We start from the raw sequence: 12,342 nt of genomic DNA, 5'->3' as shown, positions 1-12,342 counted from the left end.
ATAAATCCTAACTAAGACTCTTACTTAAAACACATTATCTGCCTTTGTAAAACCCATGAGATTGGATTAAGAGAGAAGCCACCTAAAATATGAGCAGTGGGTTTTAGACTGAAATACAAATCTATGGCCACACCACAAACTCTATTAATAAAATGTGGAACTCAATTATAAAACAATATAAGACCAGAATATGGAAAGATACAAGAAAGAAGTGGACTCAGGTATCATGATTTAGCCTTTACCAACCTTAAAAACCAGTTTTCTGAGGTGCTAAGGCCCATAGTAAAGAAAACCTATTACCAAGTTATACTGTGAAATAATTATAATCTTCATCTTCGCTATGCAGATAATTACTGAAAACACTTCCAACTTAAATGAAATCAAGGACTGTGGTTTATGCCACACAGACCTTGTCAAGTAGTCAATGACCTGCCCTTTCATTGTGAGTGACTAATATCAATGCTGGCTCTAAAGAAAGACACTTTTCATAATCGCCCAACAATCTGCTAAGTGAAAACATATGGATGGGCTTAGGCAAAGCCTGCCAGGGGTCTTTGCTGAATGGAAAACAGGTGCTCACATTCTGTGCCACGTAATACCCCATTTACCCCCAAGTCCAAAGGTTATAGGACTAATAGCTGCCTGGTGGTAATCAGGGAAAGCCAAGACACTAGCCCTGGTGAAACATCTGGGACATATTGTACATACTTGCAACATGTGCTTCAGGTTCAATTAAAGTGAGGCTTTGGCACATTTATTAATCTTTTCTACTTTTATCCTATAAGAGGGACCCGCTGACCTGACCCTACTATTACACCATATGAGAAAACAGAGAAATAATGAGAGCTAGAGGTTAGTACCTGTTCATATGGCAAAAAACACATTTGTTTTCTCATGAAATTCCATTACGCATGACTCTATATACAAACTTTAAATAGAGGAACCAATGAATTTTTTTTTCAAGTAGGAAATTACCCTTCTTCTATTTAGACAGACTGATAGGCAAGACTTACAGCTTCTACTGCTGTGAGAGCTAGCTGTGAGACAGAAGCTGGTAAATGGAAACATGCATATTTCCATCTCTTAAGAGTGAAAACTGCATTTCAAGATATATACTCTATCTTTTCCACTATTTTGCAAGAACTTAAAAATATATTGTAATTTGTTGCATTTCAGGATTTTTGTTGTTCAGAAATTGTCCTGCTAGCAATTTCATTTTATATTTATTTAATATGTTTATAATATATTTCATTCAAATAAAGAGTGGATTTATGCAGAGTCAGCTTACAATTCTTTCACATATAACACAGAGTAAGCATTCTGTATGAATGAATCCAGTTGAAGTCACACAGTAATTTAAGCATCTACTTTCAGTCAACTTTGGTAACTAGATCTGAAAATGTGTTAGAACCAGGGCTTCAGTTTCAGACAACCAAAACACTCAATTACAATAGATGCTACTCTAGAGATTTGGTGGTTATTTCCATCCTGGCATGTTCTATTTAATGTCTATGTTATCGTGAGCAGGTTATCCAGGCATGTATTTGTTTCTGCCTAACATTCTTTCTTAGAAAAAATGGCCACAAAAAGGGAAGATTAAAGGAATGGAATATCAACAAACTGGCTCAAAAATGGAGGTTTACTTCAGGCATGGACATTGAAGCAGTAGACTTCACCCAGGGTTTCCATTTATTAACATTTCTGGGCAAAAGCCTGCTGGTGGGATGGGTCTTTATGGTAGCTTTAATAATAAAGCAGTAACAAACATGGGAAAATGGCCATAAATTGATGGCAGCTCAGTGTTTATCAGGAAAGAAATGATGATTCAGAACTGACATGTTGAGTTAAAATACAAGCTCTCTACAGCTCTACAACTGACCTTAACAATAAATCATATCATTTATTGCTAGAAGAGCATACTCACGTTATTTAACATTTAAAAAAGCACATATATGCTTCTTGCAGGAAAGACATTTTGTTAGTTTTATGTTTGATGATGTCACTAATGACTAAATGATGTACAGAAGAAAAATCTCACATAAGAGCTCTATTAATTTAAAAAGTGTTTGAAATTGCATTCAAAGGAAAAAAGTGTGTATTTCCAGTTTTCCTTCAAGAACAATTGTTAGGAAAAATTTGTTTATGATGTTAACTAGTCACTGTGATTTTCTTTTAATTTTGAATGCAATACAAATTCTTACACTGGGACCTAACTGTTCATCTCTACTAGAACCAAAGGTCAAGGACATGAATTAAGATATACTGTTTCTTCAAAAAAATTTTTCCATTGCTTTAGTATAACAAAAAGTCAGATTGTGGTGAAGGTCAAAATTAGGTTTTACACATTCTAACAATGTACAGATAATACATATCCTCTTTGCTTTCTGATCTCACCTTAGGAATGTTTAGAAATGTCTAGAAAATACCCAGAGGTCATAATGTCACAGCCATCTCTGCCCTCCTTGCCCCCGAAAGCAGCTCTGTCATCATCCACTGGAAGTGCCCTGGTACAAAGGCCTTCTAATTCATTTTCCTTTATCCTTTTTCCCCAGGAATAACTAATTCAAATAGCTATTATTTACTGAGATCACTGCCCCCAAACCAAGAGGCAATAAAAATTCAAGCTCCTCTGAACAAGAACCTTGCTGACGAGGAACTCTGTGCCATTCCCAAGGTAGGCAGGGCTGAATGTCCTCCTGGATATTCCATATCCTTGTTCTTTCACTGGGCCATTCTTCAAAAATTACTGATGACAATGTCCACGTTCAACTCACGCAGGTGGCTACTTTTCATTCCCCTCTTCCTTCAATGTATAGACCAATTCGCAACACTCAAAAGATGAGACATTTTACCCTTCAAAAGCAGTTGTCACTACAGGTATCTTCATGAGAGCTATAAAGTTCCAGAAAAGCTAAAATTATATATGTATGTGTGTGTGTGTGTGTGTGTATGTGTGTGTATTTCCTAGCAGAAAAATATTTGACCCAGCTCTGGACAAAAGGAAAGAGAATTTATAGCCTGCTCTCCCTCTTTGCAACATGCAGTGACATTGTTAAGATGATAAACAGCACTGTCCAATTTTCTGAACTCAAAATACTTCAACTCCTTTTTTAACTGTCTGTGAAAACAGTGTCATGTCTCCATTTCCCCATCCCCAGATACCCAAGTGCTGCGAAAGATAATTACCTTGTCATCTTTGTCATCTTCTTCTTCCTCGTCCTCTAACATGTCCTCCACTACCTGCAGACAGAAACAGAAGTCGATTTTAGAGAGTGTGTGTGTGTGTGTGTGTGTGTGTGTGTGTGTGCGCTCTGAAAGGAGAGAATTTTATTCTGTCATTTTGAACCTTTTGGAAATGAAAACTTTATTAACATTTGAAATGCCTGCACTGGGAGAGGATGTTTGATATAGGAATGAAGATTAGGATGAAACTCTGCCTTTCATTGGTTAAACACCAGGCTACTAAAGCCCCATCAAGAAATCCTACACATATTGCTGTCTAATTGTGTATTCTAAGTTTAGAGTTAAATAACAAAGCATGAAATAGATCAACTAGTTCTAATTTACTTTTTGCCAGATTCTAGGATTCTTTTTAAAAAAGTTGTCACTCTTAATTGATTCATTTTGGTGGTCTATGTCACAAAATTAACAATGTCTTTTATGGCTCAAATTTTATTTTTTTTTGAACTCTTTTTTTATTGTAATTAGTAAAAGGGTTACATGATATTTGCCAGATAGAAGGTGCATTAATTCACATACATTGATACCCTTTCACATGTCTTGGTACCCATTACCCTCCCCCCCACACCCCTCCAACAAATTTTAATTTTTAAGCATAAATAATCTCTTGATTATCTTCGTACTTTTGGAATTTTGTATGTGGTACCAAGGAATCAAACCTGGGTCTTCATGCATGCTAGGCAAACACTCTACCACTTGGCCAAACTCCCAGCCCCCATGAATGTTTTTAATATATTTTAATTTGCCTATTTTCTTGGAATGATTTTGGATTTGCCAGGATTTACTGGCATTAGAGTTATTGTTTTCTTTACCTCAGGCATTAGGAATGGAAATTCACTTCAGTTCAGATAGGGTATTTTTAATAGGGTATTTTTACTAGTTATAAGCACAAAAATTACAACTCACGCAAATCAAAAATGTAAAACAAAACAAAACCAAAAAACAAGGTGAGGGCTTGTCATTCACTCATATCCCCATTTACTACGTTTATAACACTTAATATCATTTGTAAATGCTTATGCCTTTTTATAAAGTCTGAATATCTCAAAACAGATGCAATAGAACCATGGCTTGAACCAGTTTGAAGCCTCACAAAGCCCATAACTTTAGGAACACATTAGCCCCTTTATGTGTCTTCTGAATATAAACAAGAATAACCTATGTATAGAATCATGAATATCAAAACTATATTGTTCTGTGACTTGTGTAAACTGTCACAGTATGTTATGTGCTAAAAAATTCTAAAAGGTTTATACAATTTAAACATAAACCAAGTATAAACTTGTAATTTACATGAACCAATACATAATCAAGGGCATGTGAAATCTGTGAAACTGTTTCTAAGTTAATGTCACACTTTCCATGTTCTAGCAAATGACAGAATTTTAAAGGTCTTTATTAGGACACTCAGCATTTGAAAAAAAATACCAGTAACATAATTCCTAGTTTCCAATATTTGGTCATAACTTAACATGGTTTATACTACTCTCTATACAGAAATTGAACCTAACAAGAACAACTCTTGGGCTGGGAGTTTGGCCTAGTGGTAGAGTGCTTGGCTAGCATGCACAAAGACCCGGGTTCGATTCCTCGGTACCACATATGTAGAAAAAAAAGCCAGAAGTGGTGCTGAGGCTCAAGTGATAGAGCTCTAGCCCTGAGCTCAAGTCCAGGACTGGCAATAAAATAAAATAAAATAAAAAAAGAACAACTCTTGATATTTTCCTGTAACTACTATTCAGCTACTCCACAATCACTTATAAATCCCCTTGTCCAAGGCACAGGGTACTAGGCAATGTGTCAATTCTAAAATGATTATCAGGACCGTACTTCACCGATTCTCATATCAGAAGGTAAGCCTCCATGTTGACATCCAGTTTTCTCCAGCTTGAAGTATTCATATTCCAAATACACAGACAACAAAAGAGACAGTGTTTCATTGCTGTGCTATCAGAGGCTATTCCAAATTGGACTATGTATGACAGAGTTTTAAAATGGAAATCAGCCGGGTACCTGTGGCTCACACAATGTAAACCTAGCTTTGGAGGAGGCTGAGATCTGTAGATCATCATTCAAAGACAACCCAGGCAGAAAAGTCTGTGGAGGGGGCCTAGTAGTAGAGTGCTTGCCTAGCATGCACGAACACCCGGGTTCGACTCCTCAGTACCACATACATGGAAAAAAGCTGGAAGTGGTGCTGAGGCTCAAGTTAGAGCTCTAGCCTTGAGAAAGTCCAAAGACAGTGTTCAGGCACTGAGTTCAAGCCCAGGATTGGCACAAAGAAAAGTCGGTTGAGACTCTTATTTCCAGTTACCCATGGGAAAAGTGAAAGTGTCTCTGTGGCTGTAAGTGGTAGAGTGCTAGGCTTGACTGAAGAACTGAGGGTCAGCACCCAGGCCAAAAAAAAAACAACAAAAAACAAAAAAGGAAATCATCCACAATGTTTCAATATGTTAGAAGGCATCAAAGGAATTTGCCAACCCTGTAAAGAATTTTTAAATGATTATTTGAATTACTTAAAATTTCAGTTATGAAGTATTTTTGCTAAAACTATCTATACTTTCATTCCAAATATGCCAAAAATGAAATATTATACTTTTACTCTCATGAATAAACTAAAACCATATTGTAGGTACTTATTAAAATATATGATAAATTTCGTGTCCATAACATTTAGCCATTGTATTGGAAGTGTTGTAATGCCAGTATAATGTCAGGTTGTTTGAAGAGAATTGCTAGATAAATACCAAGGGTTCAAAAATTTTTTGTTGAATAAATACTTTATCCATTGTGTCCTTCTATTTATTTTGTTTTAGTGAGAAAGGATCTTTTTCTGTGATAGCCCAGATTGGTCTTGAACTCATGGTTCTCATACCTCAGCTTCTTAAACACTGAGATTCCAGGTACATGCTCCTATTCTTCATTACTTTTTAGCATATGGTTTTTTTTTTTTTGCCAGTCCTGGGGCTTGAATTCAGGGCCTGGGCACTGTCCTTGAGCACTCTACCACTTGAGCTAGAGCACCACTTTCAGCTTTTTCTGTGTATGTACGAGGTACTGAGGAATCAAACCCAGGGCTTCATGCATACTAGGTAAGCACTCTCCCAGCCTCTGAACACATTCTTTTAGTGACTATTCTTTATTCCACAGACCTGACAAAAGTTATATAGAAAGACTTACACCCAGTCAATGGTTTAGATTAATAAGGACAAGTTTTCAAAATGCCTTCAAACAGCCTGTAAAGGAACCTGAGAATATTTAATCTTTAAGATTTAGGAACTTATAAAATTAATTTCTACAAATATGATTCAACCATAAAGTAAATGCTGCATTTCTGAGCACTGGAGGCCCATATCTGTGAACCACTTAGGAGACTCTGAACTAGAAACCTGAGGAGCAGGGTCTGAATCCAGCCCAGATATTTAAGTCCTTGAGACTCTAATTGCCAACTAGCTACCCAAAAGGCTGACATGGAACTCAAGTGATAGACTTCTAGCCTTGAACAAAAAAGTTAAAGGTCAGTACACAGAAACCGAGTTCAAGCCACAGTACCGGTATGCACACACGCACACACATAGAAAAGAAAAGAGAAAGTACTAAGTTCATCTAACATCCTACAATTCACCTGTGAATCTTATGTTCAAGAACGACTCAAGTCTACAAAATCAGGCTCTTCATTTGAAAAACCCAAACTGTTCTTACCCTACTCTAGTGGGCAATTGGCTACGCACAATTACTCCACAAATGTGCAGCCAGAACCACCCAGTACAACCATTTGCTTTTACATTTGGCAGCCAAGTGTTGTGTTGGTGAGGGCCTCTGTGTTGCGTGTTAGCACTCTAGTGAGGGCTTTTCCCTCCTCTAGTGGCTTTTTAATGTTACATCATAAACATCTACAAGTGAGGATTTATAATACTGCTAGTTTCTTACTGGTACCTCCATACTGCTGTGCAATGTATCTGTGCTATTACATTTTGTGCAGGTGAAGAAGCAATGGAAAATGGCAATGATAATAGCCCTTATATCTCATAGTATTGATTAAGGATCCAATAAGAGCATGTATGTAAAGTGTTTAGCATAGTTCTTATATCCAACTAAGTTTTCAAAAATGTTGTCTTGTAATAAAAAGAACATCAGTATAGCCGTCGACATTAATTTTTGGAAATTATATTGTTTCCTTTTTCTTTGGACCACATACTCTATGTTCTTAATGGCACACAAAATTCTGATTCATGCTTTCGCTGACACTAAGGAATGTGTAGAGGGTATAGTAAGATGTGCATAAGGACTTTAAATTAAAATAGTGCTGCTTTCACAATTAGTCCTTAGGCTTTAGTGGTCTAGTGAAATGAATGGCTCTGAAGATAAGAATGTGTTAGAAGCTGAGCTGTGCTTTTAGACATGAGCTTCAGCCAGACTCAATGAACTCAAACTGCAAACTGAGCTTTTAAAAACAAACCATATATATCACTGAAGTGCATTTAATGACTGCACAAAACTCCAACCTTTACCAGAGACTCAAACAACACCTGCTATTTAAAAGTAGATGGGTGGAGTTTAACACTTAACTAAAGAAAACAAATAAAATATAGGAGCCCTAGTGTCAAATTCCAGCTCTTTCCTCTTCAAATAAAACCAAATAAGCAGAATACTTTTGTTTTCAAGTATTCAAAGTCCAGTTGCACAAACATTTGTCAGCAATAACACACACACACACACACACACTTCCTTGAAGGAAAAGAAATGAAGAGTGACATAAATACATGTTAAAAAGATACATTTACAAACTTGATTTCATGCTTCTTTCTTTTTTCTTTCATTTTCTTTTCTTTTCTTTTGGGAAAATCTTTCAGGTTGGCTCCAGAATTCTTTTTTCCAAATTATGCTTTCTGATACCTTACTTGAAAGCAAGTAGTTTTAATCAAACAAAGGAAGGGCACTAGGGAAATCAGAAAGATGTAATGCAAGCAGTTAAAAGTGACATGACCTTCTGTAATGTCGCTCGTCACAGACTTATATGCCACACACTGGAGGAAGGTCTTGAAAGAAACTGATTCTTGCTACTATTCCTTGAATGTAATACTAATAAAGATGACATTTTAAGAAACACACACAGACAGCCCCAAATGCAGTGTGCCAGCTACATTACAGCCAAAGGATAAGCAGATAACATTATTTTTAAAAGGATAATATTTCTTCTTCCATATTCAATATTTGCTCAACATTTTTCATTAACATATAAAATGCAAAATGTGGCTGTACATTTTTAAAATCAATTTTCAAGATGGAACAAATCCCATCTATAGAATCTATATATCCTCTATAAATGTGAAAATACTTGGAGACTTTTTCAATACAGCAAATACCATGGAACATTTTGTAATTTACAAGGAAATAAAATTTTACTTGACCAAAGATGGAGCACAGAAGTGACTGGAAGGATACAACAAAACAAAGACAACCAAGCCAGTGTAAGAATGAATAGTAGATTCTGGTATATTAATTATTGCTTTTTAATCTCAATTGATGGCAATTGGGTAAATCTATGATAACAAAAGGAGAGTTAAAGGTCTTCAAATAATTCTTAAAGCACTTAGAATTACATATTCCTAAGAATTGTATTTTTCACTTCTTGGAAACACTAAAAATATGTGATGTTCAGCTTGTAAATACTAGATCTTGTGAAAATATACCCCTTAAAAGCCATTGCTGACACAAAATACTTTCATTTGTATGTTTATTTCCTTGAAAATAATCTTTGAATTAAATGAATGTTTTGCTATGTTCAGAATGAACAGTTGCACAATTCAAATTGCTTTACTCAAGCAGTCTATAAAAAAGCTACATATTTAAAAAAGAAATCACTGCTGTTCAGATGTGCAACTGCAGTGTTAAAATATTAAAGAAAATTGTCACAGAAGAAGTTTCATTTCTAATTTCATATTCACAGAACCTCAAATGTATGTAGATGCTCATATTGGGATACATCAACACTAAATGCTTCTTTCAGCCCAGGAAAATGGGAAAATTAGGAAAGGATGGTATTCTTCAACATGGTCTGGAGCCCGTTAATATCATGTGTGCTCCAGGCAGAGCATGGATTTGTGTGTCCATGTATTCAGTACACATACAATTGCTATATGAAACTATGGAATGCCTACGCTTGAGAAAAATGCATATAACCACTTAAATGATTTTGGACCACTTGGAAATGATCTGAGTTCAGCTGAAGACTTTTGGTATCAGTAAGATTATTATGAGTGGACTTGGGCAGACCTGTTAGGTTTCTCAAAAGACTTCTGAGAAGAAACTGCAAAATGAATGGTAAAATTACACTGCACACATAATTTATTCCACATTTGTAAGAATACCAAGACTCACAAATGGGATAATATGAGGTCTCATAAGAGTGTAGCTTTGAAAGCCACTGCATGTATGATGGTGTCTTAGTTTGATTCATGCTCTTAAGATTTGACCTTGAAATATTTCAGCTGCAATAGTCACCAAGATAGCTGAGCCACTAGATGTAATAATAATTAGTGTGATAGGCTTACGAGTGAGGCTGAATATATTGCAATACAAAAGAAGGCAGACAAAAAGAGAAAAACATTAGTACTTATTGCTAAAAGACTTACTGATTCTGAAAGACGCACTCACATACAATTATTTCTTACAGAATACATTTCCTTAGCTCATTCTGGGAAGTGCCATGTTGTAATTTTGTCTGATTCTTAATAGAAAATGTGGCTTTAATGTGGCTATCAGATGACTTTTGATTCATGCCACTGATTACATACAGCCTGTATTCTGCGTCAAGAATTGCATTCTGATTTGTGGTATATTATGCTTTGCTATAAGGTGTGAAGACAAGACATTTACTGGCAAAAAGTATGTAACCTTTTATTTTCTTAAGTGTCAGCTTAATATGCAGAAATATTCTTTCTCTAAGAAATAATTAATATAAATTCTATAAAAATCCTAAATATCTTAAATAAATTTTTTCTGCCTATTTCCTTCTCAGTATTCTTAGACTTACACAAAGCACTGTAAACAGAAGTCTGTGTTTACTTGAGTGATGTCTCCACCTAAAGGCTTCACAATGTACTGTCTATTTTGCTTAGAGGAAAATTCTAATCATGGAGTCTTTAGGATATTGCATATTAATTCAGTTGAGTAGGGAAAATAGGTCAACTATTAACCTTTAACGTTCTTCTAGAAAATGCCTTTGCAAATGTATTACTTATGTTGAAAAATATTAAAAAAAATTCCTCCCATGAGTTAATTTAATGTGCTTTGAAAACAAGCTAAAAAGGTAACTAAACTCCTTACTAATGTTTTATAAAATTTAATATTTTCAAAGCAAAATATTTTGGGGCACAAAAGATAAAGTTCAAATAAAATGGAAGTTATTTCTTTACACCTCTCTTTTTAAAGTCAAAGCTCCATTCCAAAGCAATCTCTCTATTTTTAAAAACATGGCACAATTTCAAATGTTTGACGTTTTGAAAAGCCACCTTAGGAATTTGTGTTTTTTAGACTAATGAAGGCTCTGCATTATTTATTATTTATTTAACACATTTTCTGCAAGTCAAGAAGAGAAAACTGCTGTGACTTTTGTTAGAGCGAGTGTCCTGCCATCTGCTCAGAAAGGCCCTGGCTCCAACCTCATCAGAGATGCTTGGGGACATTAAAACTGCAATAGGCCTGTTCTTTTTCCAATAATGTATAATTTAGCACATGTATTACAGGTTAATATGATGCATTTGGAATATTGGGAAATCTTAAAAAAAAGCACTTGAAAACAAGAAACTTATTTTAGAGCTTCATGTTAGCAAACCTTTGGACCATAGTACCTTAATAATATCATTTATTTCTCTGAAAGTTTACAGGAATTTCCTATCTTAAGCAATATGCTGAGGATCATGAAGAAATTGTGTGCAATGGGCATACATTTACAGAGAATTAAAATATGTCATGAGCGCATTTTATCTTTTTTATTTTTTGCCTACAATGCTTTGAGACCCTTGAGAATATTGTATCAGGGACATTTAACTTTATAAAAGGAACATGTTTTAAATACCAAAACATATAGCCAGAAGACAGCAGTTCTTTGTTATCTTTTTTTTCTGTAAGTAATGATAACAATTTATTAATTTTTTTTACAAAGAATAATCTTCACAAAAGAAAGTCCTGGTGGATTTGGACCCGAAAGAATGCCTGTTGTAAATGGTCCATTGTAACTCAGAAGACTGAAAGAGAAGAATATCCTGAAAACTTCACACAAATCCAGCTAACAGTTCTATCATAAGCTTCCTGCCATATAACACAGCGCTTTCTCCAACCCTGCACAAGCCTTCCGGTCTACCTCCCATTTCTGCTTTATATTGTGTATTGTATGATCCTTAAATTACTGCATTGTGCATTTATAATATTTATAGTACCAACATTTAGTTAAATAACCTTTATGTAAGATTTATGTTGATTTTTTTATTTCTCATTTAATGGCAAATTATGAAGAGCATGTTTCATAAAGATAATTCTCCATTTAAATTCACCAGTCCATTAAATATTAAAATTATGTTTCTGATGCAATCGAGAACAAATTTGTCCAGCTTCAGTGATTATTTGCTCTCATAAAAATTAGGCTTGATTAATAAAATTTAAATGCTTGATTAAGTTGACATTTTCATGTTTCATTCTGATTTATTAACATTAGTTCCTGTCTCCAGGCTTGGTAGCTCTTGTAGGTTTACCTTTCCCTTTTCCTAAGTGAGGCTGTTTGAATAGAGTATTATCTTGCTGCTAGACCTAATGACAGCTTCTGGGTGCAGCCTGCCTTTGTCTGTATGCATGGTACAGGGTAGAGTAATACGTTGTATAATAATCAAGAAAAATGTTCCTTTCACAAATGCATAGGTATAGTGTAAAAATACATACATTTATGGTATTTCTGAAATTTTCAGTTTCTTTGAAGCTTTAATCTATAAAGAATTTTTTTTGCTCCAGTTTCCTCATGTTCTTTTTCAGATGATACAAGAGATCTGCATTGATCTGGTATGCATATGGAATTCCCACATACATACCAAGGCAATTATGGACACA

General features: G+C 35.1%; 1 protein-coding gene across 1 annotated transcript in view; it reads right to left on the bottom strand.

Annotated features, from left to right (window-relative positions):
- Mctp1 (multiple C2 and transmembrane domain containing 1) overlaps positions 1-12,342 on the bottom strand; it is a 481,369-nt gene that overhangs the window by 78,170 nt on the left and 390,857 nt on the right. Inside the window, exon 21 of the mRNA XM_090331048.1 lies at positions 3,187-3,240. Coding sequence (XP_090187174.1) covers positions 3,187-3,240 — 54 coding nt within the window. The remainder of the gene's footprint in view (positions 1-3,186; positions 3,241-12,342) is intronic.

This window comes from Megascapheus bottae, chromosome 4 (genome assembly GCF_031878675.1).
Source record: "Megascapheus bottae isolate mThoBot1 chromosome 4, mThoBot2.hap1, whole genome shotgun sequence".
NCBI classification, from domain to species: Eukaryota; Metazoa; Chordata; class Mammalia; order Rodentia; family Geomyidae; genus Megascapheus; species Megascapheus bottae.
Note: the sequence above shows the minus strand (reverse complement) of the source record. Positions and strands in the feature narration are given on the sequence as shown.